Here is a 25,315-nt window from a genome sequence, read left to right as displayed (position 1 = left end):
ATCCCTGGACAACTTTGTTAAAACGTCTAACAATATATTCATATTCCGTAGCTACACCACAGCAGTAGCTGGCATTGAGGGCCCACTCTGTTTCTGACTGGCATAACAATGGGAGAAAATGTTAGACTGGGTACTGTATGTCCTTGAGGTAAATGACTAGCTACTATTGGACCAGCCGCAATGGAGGAAGTAAACTTTTAAACAACTACAACAGCTCCACCACCAACCTCATTACACAGTTCTATTACTTTGTAATGATTGTATTATCTCGGGAAAAGATAGAAACAGAAAGACGTGAATGACAATCAAATCTCCGCAAGCATTTCGATGGAAGAACAATAATATCCATAACCAACACAATAACGATTGAATTAGAGGCATGAAGTTGAACATGTTATTGAACGTCCTATCTCCACCATATAGGTTTCAGGCTGTATGTATTAAGTGTCTCAGAGTGCTGATCTAGGATCAGGTCCCCCGTGTCCATGTAATCTTATTCATCATGATGTAGAAGGTAAAGCTGATCCTTAATCAGCCCGCCTACTCGGAGATCCTTGATACATATGGACCCATGGCCTTTACCTAATCTGTACGGGCTCCTGCCCTTCATCCATCCTTCTCAAATCACATCCAACTCATTTGTTTCCTCACAGCGCCATTTCAGCCAAACCAAATGATGGTCTTGAATTATAGATGAGTGCCAGAGAGGAGAGACGTTAAAAGAGAGGGAAGAGAGAAGAAAAGGTGGGTGATACACAGTGTTCTCTGATAAAACCATTCCCTGCCCTCGACACAGCTGAGGTAGGACAGAACTACAACACAGTCCTTCAACATACTGCACGTATTTCCGCCTGATATTTCGATGTATGCGTCTTGTATGTATGTTACTGACGAACAGAATTGGATCGTTAGATGTTCAAACAATGTTGTCTGACTGACATTCCTCACCAATCTACGTGCCTGCTCACCAATTGTTATTCGTTAACGGATGGAACAAGAATGAATGAATGCATGAGACAATGACTGAATTAACCAATCAATAAATCCTATTCAAAGTCCTCTACGCGGGCGTGTGAGTCAATACATGTGCGCATTAAGAGAAGCAGTAGGTGTGACATTTAGGCAATTTAAAGCCCTGCGAGTATGTGATGTGAGAGATCATGAGTGTGTGTGTGTGTGTGTGTGTGTGTGTGTGTGTGTGTGTGAGTCAATACATGTGTGCATTAAGAGAAGCAGTAGGTGTGACATTTAGGCAATTTAAAGCCCTGCGAGTATGTGATGTGAGAGATCATGAGTGTGTGTGTGTGTGTGTGTGTGTGTGTGTGTGTGTGTGTGTGTGTGTGTGTGTGTGTGTGTGTGTGTGTGTGTGTGTGTGTGTGTGTGTGTGTGTGTGTGTGTGTGTGTGTGTGTGTGTGTGTGTGTGTGTTTGTTTGCGTATGTGTTTGTTTGCGTATGTGTGTGTGTGAGTGAGTCCATACATGTGTGCATAAAGAGAGGCAGGTGCAGTGAACCATGACCGTCCAGGCGTGATCTCTCTCTGACTCTGACCCTGCAAACAAGAAGAGGTGGAGGGAAGGGAAAAGAGAGGAGGGGAGGTAGAGTGAGAAGAGGTGGGGAAGGGAAGGGAGAAGAGAGGAGGAGGGGAGGTAGAGTGAGAAGAGGTGGGGAAGGGAAGGGAGAAGAGAGGAGGAGGGGAGGTAGAGTGAGAAGAGGTAGGGAAGGGAAGGGAGAAGAGAGGAGGAGGGGAGGTAGAGTGAGAAGAGGTGGGGAAGGGAACGGAGAAGAGAGGAGGAGGGGAGGTAGAGAGAAGAAGAAGAGGAGGAGGAAATGTAGAGAGAGAAGAAGAGGAGGGGAGGTAGAGAGAGAAGAAGAGGGGAAGGGGTTGTGACAGGTCATCTAAGGACAGGGCTACGAGAGTTCTGCATAGGGTTTAATGTAGCAGACATCCACCAGAGAGAACACTTCCTCTCAACAATATTAGCCACACACACACACACACACACACACACACACACACACACACACACACACACACACACACACACACACACACACACACACACACACACACACACACACACACACACACACACACACACACACACACACACACACACACACACACACACACACACACACACACACACACACACACACAGAGGAAAGACTGAAAGGAGAGAGAGAGGGAGTGAGAGGAAGGGGAGGGCGGGGGGAATAAAAGAGAGAGAGACAGGGGGGAACATGACACAAATGATAGATATTACAGTGAAACCACTTGGAGAATATTTAACGAATTTAACAACGTTAAATGTCATTCGTTTATTGGATTTGTGGATTGATGCCTTGGAAGTGAACAGAGGCACACAATCACAAACACCTCTCTTCTCTCTTTCAATTCAATTGAAGGGCTTTATTGGCATGGGAAACATATGTTCACATTGCCAAAGCAAGTGAAATAAACAATGAATAAAACAACAATGACCAAAACCAACAAACACAGTTAACATTATACATCGATAGTGACGTGTTGTTTTAATGTCATATGTTGAACAACGTTGAACATCCTTTTACTGTCTGTCTATAATGCTAAACTGGGCAGTAGGTTAGAGCGTTGGGCCAGTAACCGAAAGGTTGGTGGATTGAATCCCAGTGCTGACAAGGTACAAATCTGTCGTTCTGCCCCTGAACAAGGCAGTTAACCCACTGTTCCGAGGCCGTCATTGTAAATACGAATTTGTTCTTAACTGACTTGCCTAGTGTGGGGTTTTTATAAGGTTTTTTGACATGCTTAACTAACTATAAGCTAGTAGGGCTTCTTATGCATTAAAGTTTGAATTACTGACTCATGTGAACCTGCATTTTCCATTAGTCTCTACTCTTACCAGTGCTCTGTCTAACCATGAGGCCACAGCCTGAAATTGCAACAAATGTATCTGAGCATAAGATATGAACAGCAGTCTGAAATGTGTGTGTGTTAAAAAGGGCGCTGTGGGCGCTGTACTGTGTGACCGAGACTGTGCTAATCTTAGAGAGACACAGGAGGGGGGTGAATAAGGGGACTGCTGACTGTGGTGTACAATAGACAATAATAGATCAACTATACACAAAGATCATCTGTGAAGTTCTGAATTATGCACTATAACCCAATTCTGAATTATGCACTATAACCCAATACTATAACACATGTGATTGAATATTAGTAACTGTTGGCCTGGGAGACTGGGTGTCTGTGTGTGTGTGCTGGAAGTAACAGTTAGCCAGATAAGAGTGCTGGGAAGCTGTGGTTAGCCTTGAGCGAGAACAGTGGCCATTGTATACAGGTGCGAATAGCTCAGACAATATTACAGAGCTGTCTGACCTCAGTCTTTGGGGTGAAGGAGCGTAATCTACACAGCAACAGCGTCGGGACATCACATGCGCTAAGGGGCCAGGACTGGCTTAAGGCGCCAACATCAACGATAGGCTGGGTGAGTCTAAACCACGCCCAGTCTCTACTCTGACAGGCCGGCTCGGAAGTGGGAACTATCTCTGTCATGAGTATTTATTATAATATCTTTGTCAGTAACAAGTGTCTTCTCTGTTTTCATCCTGCGTGATGTTACAGTGAACCCGTATATACGGAAATTGCATTTGCCATTTATTACTTAGTTAATAAAAAGTACATAGCCTACAATTAGTGACTCATTGTCATACTTGTCCTTATACCAGATTGAATTGACGCAACCCTAACACTAGTTAAATAAAATAAAATAAATACAAATATGGACTATGGAGTTCTTTCAATTCAAAGTGCTTTATTGGCATGGGAAACATACGATTACATTGCCTAAGCAAGTGAAATAGACAAGAAACAAAAGGGAAATGAACAGTAAACATTACACTCACAAAAGTTCTCTCTCTCCAAGACAAAGTGGCCATTCACACCTAGCTGTGACACCATGTGACAGGACTACAAAAGGAGTCTGCTGTCTTCCCCTCACGCTCTTAGCCTCTTATCCGGCTGGACATCTTAACTCTGGACAGGCCGACCACAGGCCCTGAACCGTTGGCTTTAATGGCCAGAACTGGCAACAAGTTAGGGGAAGGTACCTTTTAGGGAATAGTAACTAATCCAGTACAGAAAGTGGTATGGAAGTGCCCATGCACTAAAACAGGCTCAGAAGAAGACTTTGTCTCAGAAGAAGGCATACGACTTAAAAGAGCTAGTGTAGCCTGAACGGTAAACTTAAACTAACCTTCGTCAAAGGAGCAACCTAAAGGAGGAACCACGCAACTCATCAAGAAAGGACACAGCCATCCTCTTCCTTTGTTCTCCTCCACGCGGCCTGAGCAATCAAGAAGCCACAACGGACGTTGATCACAGACTGCGTATGACATCGTTTCATGTTGGGGATCTCGAGGTCTTCACTTCTGATCTTCCATTCTGTTTCCTACTCCGTGACCATTCTCATTATGTTTGTAAATGTGTTGATGAGTGTTCTTACATGTTGATTGTGTAGGGAAATTGCGTTTGACTGGCGCCCCGTTAATAATCTCACCGCAATACTGTGCGTGTACACACTACCTTACACACGTCTCTCTTTCTCTCTCTCTCTGCCTTCTTCTCTCCACCTCCTCCGTATCAAAATGCTGTACAGTATATCCATCTCTCCACCCTTCCTTATTCCATCTCTCCACCTCATCCTCCATTCCCCGTACCACATCCCTCTCTCTTTCTCTCCCTCCCTCTCCATCTATATAGAGAAGGGAGGATCCTCTCCTCAGCCGTTCCATTGTCCGGACCGTCATTTCCACGTCATTGTACTCGTCGGTATTTATGGACGTTAGACAGATTAAGCATTTCTATCGAGAGCTCTCGACTTCACCTAATGGCTGTCCTTCTCAGGGAGAGAGGGAACGGTGGAGGGAACAAGAAAGGCTTTTAGCTCTGACTATAGTCTCAGTAACAAGGAATTTGATACTATAGGCTATACTATAGAGTCTGTGTGCTCACCAGCCAAGAATTCACCAAATAATGCATGCGGAGCAAAATTAAGCCGATACCCGCTAATTATCAAAATCCAGAAAAGAGACATTAAATTCTACAACCACCTAAAAGGAAGCGATACTCAAACCTTCTATAACAAAGCCATTACCTACACAGAGATGAACCTGGAGAAGAGTCCCCTAAGCAAGCTGGTCCTGTGGCTCTGTTCACAAACACAAACAGACCCCACAGAGCCCCAGGACACCAACACAATTAGACCCAACCAAATCATGAGAAAACAAAAAGATAATTACTTGGCACATTGGAAAGAATTAACAAAAAAACCGGGGCAAACTAGAATGCTATTTCGCCCTAAACAGAGAGGACACAGTGGCAGAATACCTGACCAATGTGACTGACCCAAACTTAAGGAAAGCTTTGACTATGTACAGACCAAGTGAGCATAGCCTTGCTATTGAGAAAGGCCACCGTAGGCAGACCTTGTTCTCAAGAGAAGACGGGCTATGTGCACACTGCCCACAAAATGAGGTGGAAACTGAGCTGCACTTCCTAACTTCCTGCCAAATGCATGACCATATTAGAGACACAGATTTGTGACCTGTTGCCACAAGAAAAGGGAAACCAGTGAAGAACAAACACCATTGTAAATACAACCCATATTTATGTTTATTTATTTTCCCTTTTGTACTTTAACTATTGGCATTTTTTAAATGTAACCTTTATTTAACTAGGCAAGTCAGTTAAGAACAAATTCTTATTTACAATGACTGCCTACCCCGGCCAAACCCAGAACGATGCTGGGCCAAATGTGCGCCGCCCTATGGGACTCCCAATCACAGCTGGATGTGATCCAGCCTGGATTCGAAACAGGGACTATAGTGACCCCTTTTGCACTGAGAAGTAGTGCCTTAGACCGCCGTGCCACTCAGGAGTACAATGTTGAAATGTCTTTATTCTTTTGGAACTTTTGTGAGCGTCATGTTTACTGTTCATTTTTATTGTTTATTTCACTTTTGTTTACTATCTACTTCACTTGAATTGGAATTGAAATTGAATTGAGAGAGAGGGGGGGGGATATGAATAAAATGTAATAAAATATAAGGTTTCCCTTTTTTATATCAACATTTGTCACGAAGGAGCAGCCATGTGTTTCACCTGGTCCAATGAGTCATGTCTTCTCAGAACTCCAACACACACTCACACTCCTCTCCATCCTGTGGCTATCGGAGGTGCAACTGAAATGTGATTTGTGTTCCCTAGAGAGATCAAAGAGAGATGCTGTCTGATTCATCTGCCGACAGACAGATGAATATGAACCAGACCCAGCCCCTGGCACGCACGCATGCAAAGAGCACACACACACGGGCACACCACACACACACACACACCACAATTACAAACATCCACACACACACTATAATCACATTACACATAGATGGACAGGTAGAAGGAGGGAGAGAAAGAGAGAGAGAGAAATTAGGTAATGCAAACGGATTTGGTAATTGGACTAAGGAGACGGGTAAAAAATGACACAGTTGGTGAGGGTGTGTGTTTTTGTGTGTATGTGTGTGTTTATATGTGTGTGTGTTAAAATAAGGAGGAATTACATGACAGAGATAAGCATTTTTCAGTAGTGTTTGTGTGACAGCGTGATGTGTTCCCAGCAATCCCGCACACACACACACACACACACACACACACACACACACACACACACACACACACACACACACACACACACACACACACACACACACACACACACACACACACACACACACACACACACACACACACACACACACACACACACACACACACACACACACACACACACACACACACACACACACACACACACACACACACACACACTCGGCAGGACTGCAGCTCCTCTGGTTCTGAGCTTAATGATACAAAGAAAGTGAAGAGATGGTGTTGGATTGTAATACACACAGAAACACTGGGATATCTGTCTGACGTGATGCAACAGAGAGAAAATACCCCAGGGAAGGTAGTTGACATGAGAAAAACATACCTTATTCTCTACACTCTAAAAAAAAAATGCTGTGTTAAAAACCCAGCACTGGGTAAATATTGGACACAAAACACGTTGGGTTATTTTTGACCCAGCCTCCTGAAAATGATCTACAGTGCCTTCAGAAAGTATTCACACCCCTGAACTTTTTCCACATTTTGTTGTGTTACAGCATGAATTTAAAATGTATTACATTTAGATTTTTTTGTCACCGGCACACAATACCCCATAATGTCAAAGTAGAATTCTGTTTTTCTAATTTTTTGCAAATGAATAAAAAATGAAGAGCTGAAATGCCTTGAGTCAAAAAGTATTCAACCCCATTGTTATGGCCTAAATAAGTCCAGGAGTCATAATGTGCTTAACAGGTCACATATTAAGTTGTACGGACTCACTGTGCATTAATGGTTTTTAACATGATTTTTTAAAGAACTGCCTCATATGTGTACCCCACACATACAATTATCTGTAAGGTCCCTCAGTTGAACAGTGAATTTAATAATTATGGTGCGACAGGAGTTGGCTGCCGTTTTACCAGCTCCTAACCAATTGTGCTATTGTGTGTACATAATGTTTCTGCCATCGTCTCTTATGACCAAAATGAGCTTCTGGATATCAGAACAGTGATTACTCACCTCGTACTGGACAAAGATGTTCTCTTTAACGTGTCGGACCGAAGAATTTACTTCAGACACCGGGAAAGGCCCAAATCCCAGTCATTCGCATGAAGAAGAGACAGAGATATAAGGGTCGTAGGTCGGGGTGCCTTTTAAGAGTGGGTAACCCGCCTCTACCATCCGTCCTATTAGCCAACGTTTAATCATTGGATAATGAACTGGAAAAGCTCCGATCAAGACTATCCTACCAACGGGACATTAAAAACTGTAATATCTTATGTTTCACCGGCTGAACGACGACATGGGTAACATACAACTGGCTGGGTTTTCGGTGCATCAGCAAGACAGAACAGCTGCCTCCGGTAAGACAAGGGGTGGCAATAACAGCTGGTGCACAAAATGTAATATTAATGAAGTATCTCATGATACCATCTATATTTTTCATAGCTGTCTATTTACCACCACAAACTGATGCTGGCACTAAGACCGCACTCAACGAGCTGTATAAGGCCATAAGCAAACAAGAAAATTCTCATCCAGAGGCGGTGCTCCTAGTGGCCGGGGATTTTAATGCAGGGAAACATAAATTAATTTTACCTAATTTCTACCAGCATGTTACATGTGCAACCAGAGGAAATAAAACTCTAGACCACCTTTACTCCACAAACAGAGACAAGTACAAAGCTCTCCCTCACCCTCCATTTGGCAAATCTGACCATAATTCTATCCTCCTGATTCCTGCTTACAAGCAGAAACGAATGCAGGAAGTACCTGTGACTTGCTCAATACGGAAGTGGTCAGTTGACGCAGATGCTAGGACTGTTTTGCTAGCACAGACTGGAATATGTTCCGGAATTCTTCTGATGGCATTGAGGAGTACACCACATCAGTCACTGGCTTCATCAATAACTGCATAGATGACGTCGTCCCCACAGTGACCATACGCACATACCCCAACCAGAAGCCATGGATTACAGGCTACATCCGCACTGAGCTAAAGGGTAGAGCTGCCACTTTCAAGGAGTGTGATAGGAGTGATAGGAGAAAACTGAGGATGGATTAACAACATTGTACCAACCTAATTGACAGAAAGAAAATAAGGATGCCTGTACAGAATAAAAATATTCCTAAACATGCAAAGTAATTCAATTTTTGTCTTGAATACAAAGTGTTATGTTTGGGGTAGTTCCAATACAACACATTACTGAGTACCACTTTCCATATATTCCAGCATAGTGGAGGCTGCATCATGTTATGGACATGCTTGTAGTCGTTAAGGACTGGGGAGTTTTTCAGGATAAAAAATAAACAAAATGGAGCTAAGCACAGGCAAAATCCTAGAGGAAAACCTGGTTCAGTCTGCTTTCCACCAGACACTGTGAGATTAATTTATCTTTCAGCAGGACAGTAAGTAACCTAAAACACAAGACCAAATCTACACTTGAGTTGCTTACCAAGAACACAGTGAATGAGTGGCTGAATGACAGTTTCAACTTCAATCTACTTGAAAATCTATGGCTAGACCTGACAATGGTTGTCTAGCAAATATCAACAACCAATTTGACAGTGCTTGAAGAATTGTTTCAAAGATTAATGGGCAAATGTTGCACAATCCAGGTGTGGAAAGCTCTTAGTGACTTACCCAGAAAGACACACAGCTGTAATCACTGCCAAAGGTGTTTCTACAAAGTATTGAATCAGGGGTATGAATACTTTATAAAGACACTATCATTTGAAAGGTCATTTCATGACCTTTCAGAACCACTTGTCAAACAAAGTTTTAAAATATATCAGAGTTTCTGTTTTTAAAGACCTTTATATGGGTAATTATGTTATGTACCCATGTAAATGAGATATTTCTGTATTTCATTTTCAATACATTTGCAAAAAAATTGCTAAAAACATGTTTCCACTTTGTCATTATGAGGTATTGTGTGTAGATATGACTCCCTGATCAAATAGAGGTTAAACAAAGATGGGCGAGAAAAAAAATCTTAATTTGAGCCAGTTTGCTATACCAGGAAAATAATTCTTCAGCAATAGGAAATGTGAATCATTATGTGGATTATAATTAATGGACATTTTTGTGGGGGTTAACACATTTTCCATAAGGGAAAATCAAGTAAAATTTCAAAGTGGAAATTAGAAACTTTTTTAACCTCAAATACACTATGCGTTTAAAATGTCCTGCGTTGCAGGAAGTTCTCCTGCAACAGAGTGATCAAATGAAGATTCTACATCTGTAGCTGCTGTCAGCAGAAACAGCAGGCTATAGGAGGCTATAAAATGCCTCTGGGCTGGAGAAATTGACCCATCAATACCTTTGTCATTACACTTCCATTAGAAAGACCTCCCATTGAGCTCAACTCATTGTGTTACCTGATAACACTGCTCTCCTCGGGCCGTAGAGAGGATACAGAGATGGTATCTTGATGACTGCAGCAGTCTATATCACTAGTGGGCTGATTAGGCGTTGTGTATTAAAACTTTTGCCACTCCTTTAAATGAGACACACATGAATGCCCGACTCATGCATGCTCACACACACACACACATGCAGTAACATAGTCCTCAGGGAATTAGGAGTGCTGGTTAATAGTAAATAAAACATTACTAGGGTATCTGGCTGCAACATGGACAGACTGATCTGTGTATCTATGTTGTACTACACTTCTCTTTGATCAGCCGATACATACATCTGCTCTGTACTGTAACATTTAACATTTTTAACATTTAAGTCATTTAGCAGACGCTCTTATCCAGAGCGACTTACAAATTGGAAAGTTCATACATATTCATCCTGGTCCCCCCGTGGGGAATGAACCCACAACCCTGGCGTTGCAAGCGCCATGCTCTACCAACTGAGCCACACGGGACCCTTCTGTGGTGTGTGTGTGTGTGTGTGTATTCCTGTCTGTCAATCTCCATTGGCTCATTCATCCCCATCCTTTCCCCTCCACTCTATGGCCACTCCTATCTGTCATATCTTTAATTCGAGTCTAGAGTAAGGGGTTTGCCCTCAAGCCTGGAGGGAAGCCAAATACTATATATACTGTGGAGCCATTATTGCATGGAACCCTGTTGCATCGCATATTGCTCAAATAAACAGCAAACCTGTTTACAAAAAACAGATAAAGCAACACCTCAGGGCACAACGCGTCTCCCGTATTTGACCTAAACATTATGTGTAGGTATTGATATGAAGGCTGTGTGTGCTGTAATAAACTGTATATAGTTCTGTCCTTTAGCTGTTCTGGTCTATTATTGTTCTGTATTATGTCACGTTTCATGTTTTGTGTGGACCCCAGGAAGAGTAGCTGCTGCTTTTACAACACCTTATGGGGATCCTAATAAAATACCAAAATACCCTGTCACTATTCCCAGGTCGTTGCTGATGAACAGTTTTGAATAGTTCATCCTGTCCAGCTGCTGTTCATCTGCAGCTCAGTCTGAGTGACAGACAGACAGATTCAGGTTTAACGGGACCGTGTGTGCTGTTTACGGGTGTGTGCGTTCTCCCTCCTCCTTCCCCATCCTCCTCGCCCTACTCCCCTATCCTCCGTCCCCGTCCCACCTCAGATGACTCTGGTGTTTCACTTGCATGTGACTCTCTGTGACTGTGTGCCATGTGAGTTTCAGTGTGCATGGGACTCTGCCCTGCTGGAAGCCTGTTCCTGAGCTGACAGACAGTGGAGTGTCATCAACTGCCTTCACATGAGATCACACTCTACAGGGGGGGATGTTAATGACATAGACACACTGCACCGTACTGGCAGGGGAATGTATCAAAGTGTCACCTGGGTCCCTAGATACTAGATGGTAGAAATGAAACTGTTATCAGTCTTGCGTGTGTGTGTACGTGGGTGTATAAAAATAATGATGTGGGTGTGGGTCTGTGTGTGTGTATGTGTGTTTGTGGCGTTGTAGGGGAGATAAGGAGCTTCCTGGACGGACTAATTTCCTGTCCGATATTTGCGTTCTGCACTGAGCGCTTTATCACAGGAAGACACAGAGGGAAACTAAACCCACTGTCCGAGACAGGGAGACCGAGAGAGAGAACAAGAAAGAAAAAGAGACAGAGGGAGAGAGGGAGGGAGGGGGAAGTAGATAGAGCCATGTAGCCATGGTATAATTTGTCCAAGCAGTGGGAGGAACAGAACAGAACAGAACAGCACTCCACTCTACTCTACATTGACGGAAAACTCACAATGTTCCACGATGACACCTCCTGATTCTAATGGCTCATTAAAAGTAGCTGGGTAGTCTCCAGCTATAGCAGAGTCTACTGACAAGCTCAAAGCAGCAGACACACACACACACACACACACACACACACACACACACACACACACACACACACACACACACACACACACACACACACACACACACACACACACACACACACACACACACACACACACACACACACACACACACACACACAGAGACAGGCCTTCTGACAGGCTCAGAGCAGCAGAGAGACAGAAGAACTCCACATACAAGTACAGTGCTCTAATTACCCAGCCCAGACGGACAGATCGCCCAGACGGACAGATCGCCTCATCTCCGATCCAACCCAATCATCATTTAAAGTGCCAGCAGAGCTAAAAGTCTTTATCTGACACGAATACAAGGGACAGTCAAACACAAAGTGCTAGCGTAGGAGGATGAGCAGTGAAAACACAACTTAGACTCTCTGGGATGAAACCTAATTGGGATCGTTCGAATGGAGCAAAAACGTTTTCAAAGTGGCTGATTCCGAACTCATGAGTAAATGACATGATCTTATTAAAGATTTCATTTAAACTAACAGCAATCAAAATCACTCCGATTGAGCTCTGGGCGAGGAACCAGTGTGACTCAGAAATCCACATTCATTTCCCACAGAGATTCGTCGCGAAACATTTTCTTTTGCTTTCTCACATATCCAATAGGGTTCGAATGGAGCATTTCAACATGAAGGGACCGGCCACATGTAATAGAACCGGTGGTGAATGGCAAGCGAAGGGTAAAATGGAACCTGGAGTAAGATGTGTGACATTTAGCCATAAATCACCTGTGAGACAGACAGAGCCAGGGCCGTGGGCTTCGATTGGTCCAGTCTACGCTGCAGCAGCAGGGCCACAGAGGTAAGAGTGTCACCACTAAGACACACGCAGCACTCACACACAGAGGAGAGCACATCCATCACACTCAGCCTCAGCCCACAGAGAGAGGGAGAGAGAGAGCGAGAGGGATCGGGGAGGAGGGATCGGGGAGGAGGGAGAGAGGGAGGAGGGAGAGAGGGAGAGAGGGAGAGAGGGTGGAGAGAGAAGGAGGAAAACTGAGCGAAGCAGAAACCGAAATAAAGGGAGGAGGAGAGAAAGAGAGGGAGAGTTGGAATGACAGATTGGAGAGCAGAGCCCGGCTGGTTTTCACTGACAACACACGCATGTCGACAGCGACCTCCGTAACCGGCCATCAGTCAAAGACGCGTCCAAACAAAACACATCTGCCAGCACACAGTCTAAGGACACACAAACAAACACAAACACACAAGTCCCCCAAAAGGCAGACCAAAGATCCAGTATCAACACAGGCCCTCACACACAAACTAAAACCAGTGTGAAACCACAGTGTAAAACAGCTGTAATGTAAAACCACTGGGCCTACTGTACCTCTCATTGTCCACACTCCTGAAGCCAGGCAGGATGTGTCTGAAGCTGGAGTTACGGTCCAGTTTGGGCTGGCTCTTAGTACGCTTTATAGAACCCTTCAGCCTCCGACTCAGAAAGCCCTGGAGAGAGAGGGAGGGAGGGAGGGAGGGAGAGATGGAGGGAGGGAGGGAGGTCATCAATAACAACATAATGACTTAGGATAATGACATGAAATGAATAAGTAGATGTGTTCCCAATCAGTCCATTGTTACAGTAATAATTCTATTGATAAAGCAATATCTGTCTAGTGAATAAATTATCGATATTAGCTCATAGATGGGCTTGGAAAGTCAAGTCAAGGACAGACAGGCCTGGTGATTGAGAACTGTCTGTAGATATGAGGCTATATGAGCCCTTAGAGAGATGTCACACGCCCTCAAAGGGAATATTCACACTCTCACTTGTACATACCACTAATCAGTCACTCACAGTCTGTCTATTTATCTTTTTAGCTTTGGCGTCCATCCTTTCACCCAATCCCTCTCTCTCTTTCTCGTGCTCTCTCTGCACTTTTCTCAAGATCCTACTCCGCCACATCTGCATCCCATGTCAGACTCCCTCAAGTACTTCTCTGTTTCCATAGAAACTGTTGGCTGGCATTGAGAGAGAGAGAGAGAGAGAGAGAGAGAGAGAGAGAGAGAGAGAGAGAGAGAGAGAGAGAGAGAGAGAGAGAGAGAGAGAGAGAGAGAGAGAGAGAGAGAGAGAGAGAGAGAGAGAGAGAGAGAGAGAGAGAGAGAGAGAGAGAGAGAGAGAGAGAGAGAGAGAGAGGGGGGGGGGGGCGTGGCGTAGAAAAGACCGGGACGGAGACGTGGCAAGTTTTCGAGGAGAACAAAAGGCCTAGCTTGTGATTTCCAGCTGACACAGCAGAGAAAGAGGAGTGATGATAACGACATTAAGACTCACTGAGAGAGAGGAGAGCAGAGAGAGTCACTTTAGTGTGCCCTCAATCTGTCTGAGGTGAAGGGAGGGGAGAAGAGCGGGAGGTTGGGCAGAGAAAGAACTATAGGAAAAGAGCAAAAGACAAAGAGAGAGAGAGAGACGTACTGCTGCTCTGTGAGGACGCTGTTGCCTCCACCTGAGCGGCACGATGCCACACACACACACACACACACACAGATACACACAGGCACGCACAAACACAAACAGCCTGCAGCACATCCACCCTGGACGATGACAGAAAACAAACGATAAACAGGCCTCTATCCAGCTGATAAAACACCTGTATAATTAACACCTGCAATGTGAATGAGTGTGTGTGTGGCTAAGTGGCATGGTACGGTTGCAGCTACAATAATAATGATAGAACCTGGCCAGCAGATCACAGAGAACAGTGTTATTGTCATTCTCTGGATAGGGAACAAAGACCATCCGCTGTCACTCATCCAGTCACAGGAACTTACTACACAATGCTTGAGACGCACAACGCACTCGAAGTTCAATCGTTGTTGACATGACTAAACACGAGGTATGTGAGGCAGCGCCACGCGGCTACAGACGCTTTGTGTGTTTTCAAATGTGTGTTTATGTACAGAAACGTACAGTGATGTGGGATCAGGTAACCAAACCACATGTAGGTGCAGAGGTACAGCCTGTAGCTGCTTCTCTAGTACGCTCCAGCCAGCCTCTTCAAATCCCATTAGCTAAATGAATAAAGCTTCATCAGTCCTGATGGCTGGGAGGTCTAGACAGCCCCACTGCTCTCCTCTCCCCCCCCCCCATCCCCCTCCCCCTCCTCTCCTCTCCTCTCCTCTCTTCCCATCCATGCAATGACTCACCGGCTGAGGGATTAGCCCAAATAAATCAGTCATGTAACTGAGCGGCTGGGTTTGGCTGACAAGCAGACCTTGGTGTGTGTGTGTATGTGTGCTGTGTGTGTGTGTGTGTGTGTGTGCGCAGTGTTTGAATAAGGAACGGGGTAATCATAGGGTAGAGTGAGTCAGACTATTCACTCTGAGTATTTACTGCATGACGCTGTAATGAGGTTGGCATCTTTATTTAGTTCCAGCCTCCAATCAGACCATTCACAACATGACATGTCTGTCTTGCCAACGAGGAGGGAGAGAGAAGGAGATAGAGAGGAGAAGGAGATAGAGAGGAGGCTGGTTGGAGGTGCTATAGGCGTACAGGTTCATTGTAATGGCTGGAATGAAACGTTTCAAATATCAAACATGTGAAAACCACGTTTGACTAACATTCACACGTTAGTCATTTAGCAGACACTCTTATCCAGTGCGACTTACAGGAGCAATTAGGCTTATGTGCCTTGCTCAAGGGCACATCGACAGCGCTCTCAACCGCTAGGCTACCTGCCTCCGTTCCATTCATTCCGTTTCAGCGCTTACAATGAGCCCGTCCTCCTATAGATCCCACCCCACCAGCCTCCTCTGGTAAAGAGCGAGGTAGAGTGTGTGTGGTATGTTGTCTCGGGTTGTTTGATCCCCTGGGAGCCTCAGAAAGTTTGCACGGCAATATCAGACACACACACACACATGCACGTTCAGGACACAGGTACGCGCACGCTAGCGAATGCGTGGGCTGATTTATAATCTGCAGTCGCAGTTATTTCTGCGGGCGGGATGACATGAAGAGAAAACAATACACGGCGTGGGTACATTGAGGTTTTTCGTTCACTATCGTAGGCTGTCTGCCATCAGTGCGTAAGCCTACGCTTCGGGGCCTATAACTGTTCGCACAACAACCAGCCTGCATGCCAATCGCCAAGTGCTTTTGGGAAAGGTGCAGAAAAAGGTCACGCCGATCCGCGGTGGCAAAAAAAAAAAGGGACGTCAGAGTTCAATTCAAGGAGAGAAAAGCTGCGAAGAAAAAAAAGTCACGTTGAGGAAAGAATTAGTGAAAGAGGGTGATAGCGGTGCCGCTGTGCTATGTGCGATGATGGCGAGGCGCTATACAAATTCGACAATCAGAGGACAGGCCTAAATAGGCCTTAAGGCAAGTCAAGGGAACTGTAGCCTGATGTTCAGATGGGTTACATGGAAACTGAAATCTGGACACGGACAGTAGATCTAGGAGGAATTGGTGCCTCTAGGGTATTTCAGACTGTTTACTGAAGAGTCTGTCCGTTTTCTATGATTGGGCTTTGCTTATCGTGTATTGTTGTGTATAATAACATGTATTTTATTGTGTATATTGTGTTTTTTTCTGTGTATTGTGGTGCTATACAAGGCTCATCTGGAAAAGAGACATTGGTCTCAGCACTGACTCTCTGTCAAAATAAACGTTAAATCAAAAAATACAGTAAAAAAAGCTCTCACTTAACCTTAATATTAAGTTCTGCAGAATTAAACATTTCTTGCAGTAAAATGATACACCAAATGTAGGCTATATTTTAATTCGGGAGCAGGAGTGACCCACGCACCACTAACACACATACACAGTCTTGTCCAGCTAACCTTCTGGGGACACACAATTCAGTCCCACTCAAAATCCTATTTTCCCTAACCCATAACCCTAAACCTAACCCTAACCTAAACAAGTACTCTTACCCTTACCCTAACCTCAACCTCAACCTCAACCCCAAAACCTAACCATAACCCTAACCCTAAACCTAGCTCCTAACCCTAACCCTAAAGCTAACCCTTAACGTAATTCTAATCATAACACTAATTCTAACCTTAACCCTAAACCCCCTAGAAATAGTGTAATCGATGTGAAATGGCTAGCTAGTTAGCGGTGGTGCACGCTAATAGCGTTTCAATCGGTGACGTCACTCGCTTTGAGACCTTGAAGTAGTGGTTCCCCTTGCTCTGCAAGGGCCGCGGCTTTTGTAGAGCGATGGGTAACGATGCTTGTTGAGTGACTGTTGTTGATGTGTGCAGAGGGTCTCTGGTTCGCGCGAGGGGACGGACTAAAGTTATACTGTTACATTGATGCTGTTGATCCGGATCACTGGTTGCTGCGGAAAAGGAGGAGGTCGAAAGGGGGGTGAGTGTAACCGATGTGAAATGGCTAGCTAGTTAGCGGTGGTGCGCGCTAATAGCGTTTCAATCGGTGACGTCACTCGCTTTGAGACCTTGAAGTAGTGGTTCCCCTTGCTCTGCAAGGGCCGCGGCTTTTGTAGAGCGATGGGTAACGATGCTTGTTGGGTGACTGTTGTTGATGTGTGCAGAGGGTCCCTGGTTCGCGCCCGGGTCGGGGCGAGGGGACGGACTAAAGTTATACTGTTACAATAGCATGTGACCTCGTGGGGACTAAGAAAATGTCCCTAGTTGGTCAAATTTTGGTTCATTTACTATTCTTGTGGGGAATAGTTACACACACACACACGACTCTGTAACCCTCTAAAGCAGAAGTAATTCCACACCTCACACACACAAAGGCAGCCTTTTTTCCCCTGCGAGAGTGTAGGACTGCACGCGCGCTGGGCTAACAAATGAAATCCCCATCCATTCCTCTCAGCCAGATAACTAAAGTAAGTGAATGGAGTCCTGTCCCTGTAGGGTAATGGAGGGGGGGGGGGGGTTATTAGTGGCTGGCTGGCTGCTTTGGCTTGCGTTGTTGGTCTCTCTCTCCCCTTCTACCTCTCTCTCTGTCTCTCCTCCCTCTCTCTCTGTCTCTCATTCCCCTGACTGATGGGGCCTGAACCTCAGCTACAGGCTGTTTAGAGAGAGGGGGGGAGGGACGGACAAAAACTACAGGTTCTTTTCCCACTACTTCTCCTCCTCTCTCTCCTCTAACTCATATTTGATCTGGGGGACATGATGAGGGTGTGTGGGACTATTTCCTCTGTGATTTGAAACGCTCTGTTCACAAATTCATGTACTGCCTGTCACGAATTTCATATAAGTTGATTGTGTCTATTTTCTGATAATTTCTGATAATTTCTGATCACACTAGTTTGGTAGGAGTGGGTTAAGGGCATACAGAATAGCAGCCTACACTGTACACTCTCAGTCAGTTCAATATAAATGACGGGTACCAGAACTAGCAACTACTATCTAGCATCCGAGCCTCTGGGAACCAAGGACACTGCCCTGCCAAGGTGAACCATTCATCTAGCTCAGGGGTAGGCAACCCTGGTCCTGATTAGATAGAGAGACAGGAGTGAACGAAAGAGAAGGTGTGATAGAGAAACAGGGGGGAACGAAAGAGAAGGTGTGATAGAGAAACAGGGGGGAACGAAAGAGAAGGTGTGATAGAGAAACAGGGGGGAACGAGAGAGAAGGTGTGATAGAGAAACAGGGGGGAACGAAAGAGAAGGTGTGATAGAGAAACAGGGGGGAACGAAAGAGAAGGTGTGATAGAGAAACAGGGGGGAACGAAAGAGAAGGTGTGATAGAGAAACAGGGGGGAACGAGAGAGAAGGTGTGATAGAGAAACAGGGGGGAACGAAAGAGAAGGTGTGATAGAGAAACAGGGGGGAACGAAAGAGAAGGTGTGATAGAGAAACAGGGGGGAACGAAAGAGAAGGTGTGATAGAGAAACAGGGGGGAACGAAAGAGAAGGTGTGATAGAGAAACAGGGGGGAACGAAAGAGAAGGTGTGATAGAGAAACAGGGGGGAACGAGAGATGAGCAATACAAAGAGAGAGGAGTGAAAGAGGGCGAATGAGCAAAAGAGTAAAGGACCACCTCCCTCCTGGCGACTCATGGCTCATATGTGTTGTATAACTGATGTGTGAGCTGGTTGGTTTGCCGATCAGGCCCTTGTCACTGCCCGGTTCTCTCTGACACGCGTGGACCCACTCCACATTAAGACTCAACACGGGACGGAGGACATTTTGGATCGAGTTTAACACTGTGACACCTTCCCTCGTTGCACCCCTACTACTACTTGTACTGAGACGGCCCTCTTCGTCCTCAACTCAACCTTAAATATAGATCAAACTATTATGTGCTTTGATCGCTGTGACGTGTTCTCATAAATGATCAATACTTCCACATATTTCCAAACCCTGTACTTGTCAAAGATGATCAATACTTTAATACATAAAACCTTCACTGTATTTAAATTACGGCAAAAACTAAGGTAAAACATTGCAATATGCATGATGTAATTGACCTTGTTAGAAATTACGCTCTGAGGTTATCAGTACTGTACATTGACTTCATTTAATGACATTATATTCTTCAAAGCTCCATAGTTTATAACATGCACCATACATTCCACCATCCAAGACACCAAACTCATTTATGCCAAACACATTAAACATGGTTCTGACTGTTAACAGTAAAGGCTGTTTACAGAACAGCACCTTTCCGTTCATTATTATGGCACATATTCTCCTAGCCTGTGGTTATCACTGTGATAACACGCTAGTAACATGCCAGTAACACGGAGTGGCTGTATGACGATAAGGCTGTCACAGCCAGAGGACACCACTTCACCATTACATGTTAACACACTGTCAGTCACAACAGCCTCGCTCGTTAGTCCTAACTCACCTGGGCTGACAGCTAATTAGGCCTAGTGTGTGTGTATGTGAGAGTGTGTGCGGGCGTGATGGTATGGCTGAGGTCAAAAATAACCGAACGCATGTTCTGTCCACTATTTACCCAAAGCTGAGTTGCATTTAACCCAGCATTTTTCAGAGTGTAGCAGATAACAATATAGCCATAAATCCAGTGAGGACCTGCAGTACACACGAGTAAAATAACAGAGAGTAAACATACGGCAAGGTACAGTAAAGCCCTAGAATACACAATCAAATATGGATTTGTTGACACTTACAGTGCTGTGAAAAAGTATTTGCCCCTTTTCAGATTCCCTATATTTTTGCATGTTTTTTACACTGAATGTTATCAGATCTTCAACCAGAACATAATATTAGATAAAGGTAACCTGAGTTTACAGATAACAACAAAATGTGATACTTATTTAATTAATTAACAAAGTTAAGCAACACCCAATTCCCCTGTGTGAAAAGTAATTGCCCCCTTTTCACTCAATAACTGGTTGTGCCACCTTTTTAGCTGCAATGACTGCAACCAAATGCTTCATGTAGTTTTGATCAGTCTCTCACGTCGCTGTGGAGGAATTTTGGCTCACTCTTCCATGCAGAACTGCTGTAACTCAGAGACGTTTGCTCGTTTCAAGTCCTGCCACAACATCTCAATTGGGCTTAGAACTGGACTTCGACTAGGCCATTCCAAAACTTCTTCAAATTTGTTGCTTTTTAACCATTTTCATGTAGACTTGATTGTGTGTTTTGGATCATTGTCTTGCTGCATGACCCAGCTGCACTTCAGCTCCAGCTCACAGACGGTGGCCTTGTAGAATTCTCTGATACAGAGCAGAATTCACGGCTCCTTCTATTAAAGCAAGCCGTTCAGGTCCTGAGGCAGCAAAACATCCCCAAACCATCCCACGACCACCCCCATGCTTGACCGTTGGTAAAAGGTTCTTCCTGTGGACCCACCTCGTCTAAAGTACCGGAGTATCAAAAATATGCGAAAGTAGAGACAATTTGAAAGGGGACAAATACTTTTCCACAGCACTGCATGTGAACACCTGTATGTCTGAGATGACTCATTCAAACTTACTGTATTTCTGCGTGTTTTTGTTCGTGTGCGCTGCAGTCATGTGTGTGTGTGCACGCACGTGTGTGTCCATACTCCTGTTTCCTCTGAGCCAGGGGTTTGTTGAATCATCGTGATCAGGACAGCCAAAAACCCATGGGATTTATTTTGTTTGAGCAGAGGGGACACCAGTCACAGCAGGCTACCATTCCACAGCCCCCACCCCCCCCCCACACAAACACACAAAATCACTGGGCCAGAGTCTCCAATTAAACCCCTAGAACAATCTGAGAGCGAGGGGGAGGAACGTAGGGGGGAGAGTGGGAGGGATAGAGGGAGAGATTGGATGAGAAGAAGTCCTAATTCAGAATCAATTTGCAGAGGCGTTGCAATCAGCCTCAAGGGTTTGTTGTGTAGCTGTGCGAGAAGAGTCAAATTGGGTTGGCACCACTCTCTCCACTTTCGAGAAGAATAGGACAAAATTGTGTATCCTGCACTCTTAGAATCTAGAACCTAAAACAGTTATTCAGCTGTCCACATTTATTTATTATTTACTTAACTAGGCAAGACAGTTAAGAACAAATTCTTATTCACAATGACGACCTACCCCAGCCAAACCCTCCCCTAACCTGGATGACGCTGGGCCAGTTGTGCACGGCCCTATGGTACTCCCGATCACGGCTGGTTGTGATACAGCCCGGGATCAAACCAGGGTCTGTTGTGACCCTTTTATCACTGAGATTCAGTGCCTTAGACCGCAGTGCCACTTGGAAAGTCTCATTGCAGAACCCTTTGAAGAACCTTTTTGGTTCCAGGTAAATTCTTTTGGTTCCAGGTAGAACCCTTTTGGGTTCCATGTAGAACACTTTCCACAAAGTAAAAAAAAAAAACCTGGAACCAAAAAGGGGTTCTCTTATGGAGTCAGCCAAAGAACCCTATACACACATGGCCTCCCGAGTGTCACAGCGGTCTAAGGCACTGCATCTCAGTGATAGAGGCGTCACTACAGACCCTGGTTTGATCCCGGGCTGTATTACAACCGGCCTTGATCGGGAGTCCCACAGGGCGGCGCACAATTGGCCCAGCGTCGTCCGGGTTAGGGGAGGGTTTGGCCGGGGTAGGCCGTCATTGTGAATAAGAATTTGTTTGTAACTGACTTGCCTGGTTAAATAAAAAATATATCATTCTAAGAGCATGGGTTAGTTATTTGGGGGAGAGAGAGAATTCTTCAACCATGTGTGTGTGTGAAGTCTTCTTATCGAATCAGTGTGTGTGTTTGCATGACAGAGTCCGGGGCCGGGATAACTGTGAGAGAGAGTCATTTTGACAGATTTAGCTCAAAGCCTAGGAGGGGGTAGTTTAGATGTCAGGACTGGTCTTTCAGGAGGAGAGAGAGGACAAAGAGCCGGGATGTCCTTTCACCAACTGGCCAGGATGGATGGAGGGCGAGGGATGTCACTCACTCACACAAACGCATTCACACACTACATTGCATCTAAGTAAATGCTGTGGGCAAAAAGTGGACTGTACCCTTATTTGCCAGAAGGGGGCAGTGCAATGACAAACATATGGAACAGTCTGCAGCTACTCTGATGTTAAATCTATTGTCGTCTCATTGGAGGGATATAAAGTTACCCTGATTCTATGGCAGGTTTGAGATTTTATCGCTTATGGTTTAAGGGATGGTTTGAGTTTGGTAAGCTGATCTGAGATGTGTGCCTAATGGGCCAGGTACCTTCTACCTCTATCATATCATATCCAAACATGAACCTAACGGCCTCATGACTCAGAAGAAAGAGAAATGGTCATGTGACTCTACAGCGAGACACAGTGGCTTCATCTCATCACTTGTCTCCTCTCCTCTCTCGTTCTCTCCATTCCTCTCCTCTTTCCTTTCGTCCCTGCAGAGAGCAGCTTAACTGGCACCCGATCAATATTAAGCCTACTCTCTGTCTGTCGGACTCCTCTGTGTCTCACTAACCCTTCTATTTGTCTCCTCTCTCTCCCCCTTTTGGCCCTCTTCTGCACTCTCTCACCTCCTCTTACTCTCTCTCAACTTCTCTCTTACTCTCTCGCTCGTACGCGCACACACACACACACACACACACCGTGAATGTTTAGCCACAGCATGCGTAATCCCTTGCCACAACACTCCGTCTACATGTGCAACCACGCTACCATTCTCCATTCATAATTTCAACGAGCCAATCCACAGCAACTTCATTTTCTATTAAAACCCGGTGGCGGAAACAACCGCTCAGTTCATAAAACACACTTCAGTCGCACTTTGTGGAAGTTCAACCGCTCCGTGTGTTGTTAATATGGCTTCCAGTACGCTCCGTGTGTTGTTAATATGGCTTCCAGTACACTCCGTGTGTTGTTAATATGGCTTCCAGTACGCTCCGTGTGTTGTTAATATGGCTTCCAGTACGCTCCGTGTGTTGTTAATATGGCTTCCAGTACGCTCCGTGTGTTGTTAATATGGCTTCCAGTACGCTCCGTGTGTTGTTAATATGTCTTCCAGTACGCTCCGTGTGTTGTTAATATGGCTTCCAGTACACTCCGTGTGTTGTTAATATGGCTTCCAGTACAGTCCGTGTGTTGTTAATATGGCTTCCAGTACGCTCCGTGTGTTGTTAATATGGCTTCCAGTACGCTCCGTGTGTTGTTAATATGGCTTCCAGTACGCTCCGTGTGTTGTTAATATGGCTTCCAGTACGCTCCGTGTGTTGTTAATATGGCTTCCAGTACGCTCCGTGTGTTGTTAATATGGCTTCCAGTACACTCCGTGTGTTGTTAATATGGCTTTCAGTACGCTCCGTGTGTTGTTAATATGGCTTCCAGTACGCTCCGTGTGTTGTTAATATGGCTTCCAGTACGCTAAGTGTGTTGTTAATATGGCTTCCAGTACGCTCCGTGTGTTGTTAATATGGCTTCCAGTACGCTAAGTGTGTTGTTAATATGGCTTCCAGTACACTCCGTGTGTTGTTAATATGGCTTCCAGTACGCTCCGTGTGTTGTTAATATGGCTTCCAGTACACTCCGTGTGTTGTTAATATGGCTTCCAGTACATTTACATTTACATTTAAGTCATTTAGCAGACGCTCTTATCCAGAGCGACTTACAAATTGGTGCATTCACCTTATGATATCCAGTGGAACAACCACTTTACAATAGTGCATCTAACTCTTTTAAGGGGGGGGGGGGGGGTTAGAAGGATTACTTTATCCTATCCTAGGTATTCCTTAAAGAGGTGGGGTTTCAGGTGTCTCCGGAAGGTGGTGATTGACTCCGCTGACCTGGCGTCGTGAGGGAGTTTGTTCCACCATTGGGGTGCCAGAGCAGCGAACAGTTTTGACTGGGCTGAGCGGGAACTGTACTTCCTCAGAGGTAGGGAGGCGAGCAGGCCAGAGGTGGATGAACGCAGTGCCCTTGTTTGGGTGTAGGGCCTGATCAGAGCCTGAAGGTACGGAGGTGCCGTTCCCCTCACAGCTCCGTAGGCAAGCACCATGGTCTTGTAGCGGATGCGAGCTTCAACTGGAAGCCAGTGGAGAGAGCGGAGGAGCGGGGTGACGTGAGAGAACTTGGGAAAGTTGAACACCAGACGGGCTGCGGCGTTCTGGATGAGTTGTAGGGGTTTAATGGCACAGGCAGGGAGCCCAGCCAACAGCGAGTTGCAGTAATCCAGACGGGAGATGACAAGTGCCTGGATTAGGACCTGCGCCGCTTCCTGCGTGAGGCAGGGTCGTACTCTGCGAATGTTGTAGAGCATGAACCTACAGGAACGGGTCACCGCCTTGATGTTAGTTGAGAACGACAGGGTGTTGTCCAGGATCACGCCAAGGTTCTTAGCACTCTGGGAGGAGGACACAATGGAGTTGTCAACCGTGATGGCGAGATCATGGAACGGGCAGTCCTTCCCCGGGAGGAAGAGCAGCTCCGTCTTGCCGAGGTTCAGCTTGAGGTGGTGATCCGTCATCCACACTGATATGTCTGCCAGACATGCAGAGATGCGATTCACTACCTGGTTATCAGAGGGGGGAAAGGAGAAGATTAATTGTGTGTCGTCTGCATAGCAATGATAGGAGAGACCATGTGAGGATATGACAGAGCCAAGTGACTTGGTGTATAGCGAGAATAGGAGAGGGCCTAGAACAGAGCCCTGGGGGACACCAGTGGTGAGAGCACGTGGTGCGGAGACAGATTCTCGCCACGCCACCTGGTAGGAGCGACCTGTCAGGTAGGACGCAATCCAAGCGTGGGCCGCGCCGGAGATGCCCAGCTCGGAGAGGGTGGAGAGGAGGATCTGATGGTTCACAGTATCAAAGGCAGCCGATAGGTCTAGAAGGATGAGAGCAGAGGAGAGAGAGTTAGCTTTAGCAGTGCGGAGCGCCTCCGTGACACAGAGAAGAGCAGTCTCAGTTGAATGACTAGTCTTGAAACCTGACTGATTTGGATCAAGAAGGTCATTCTGAGAGAGATAGCAGGAGAGCTGGCCA

The 25,315-nt window shown here is 45.5% G+C and overlaps 1 protein-coding gene across 3 annotated transcripts in view; it reads right to left on the bottom strand.

Annotated features, from left to right (window-relative positions):
- The window catches only part of LOC139552090 (disabled homolog 2-interacting protein-like), a 222,111-nt gene that overhangs the window by 116,915 nt on the left and 79,881 nt on the right, over window positions 1-25,315 (bottom strand). For all 3 annotated transcript variants that reach the window (XM_071363495.1, XM_071363494.1, XM_071363493.1), the window contains exon 3: window positions 13,303-13,421. In XM_071363495.1, the coding sequence (XP_071219596.1) occupies window positions 13,303-13,421 (119 nt within the window). The remainder of the gene's footprint in view (window positions 1-13,302; window positions 13,422-25,315) is intronic.

This window comes from Salvelinus alpinus, chromosome 24 (assembly GCF_045679555.1).
Source record: "Salvelinus alpinus chromosome 24, SLU_Salpinus.1, whole genome shotgun sequence".
NCBI classification, from domain to species: domain Eukaryota; kingdom Metazoa; phylum Chordata; class Actinopteri; order Salmoniformes; family Salmonidae; genus Salvelinus; species Salvelinus alpinus.
The sequence above is the reverse complement of the archived record's forward strand: the minus strand, read 5'-3'. Positions and strand labels throughout refer to the sequence as shown.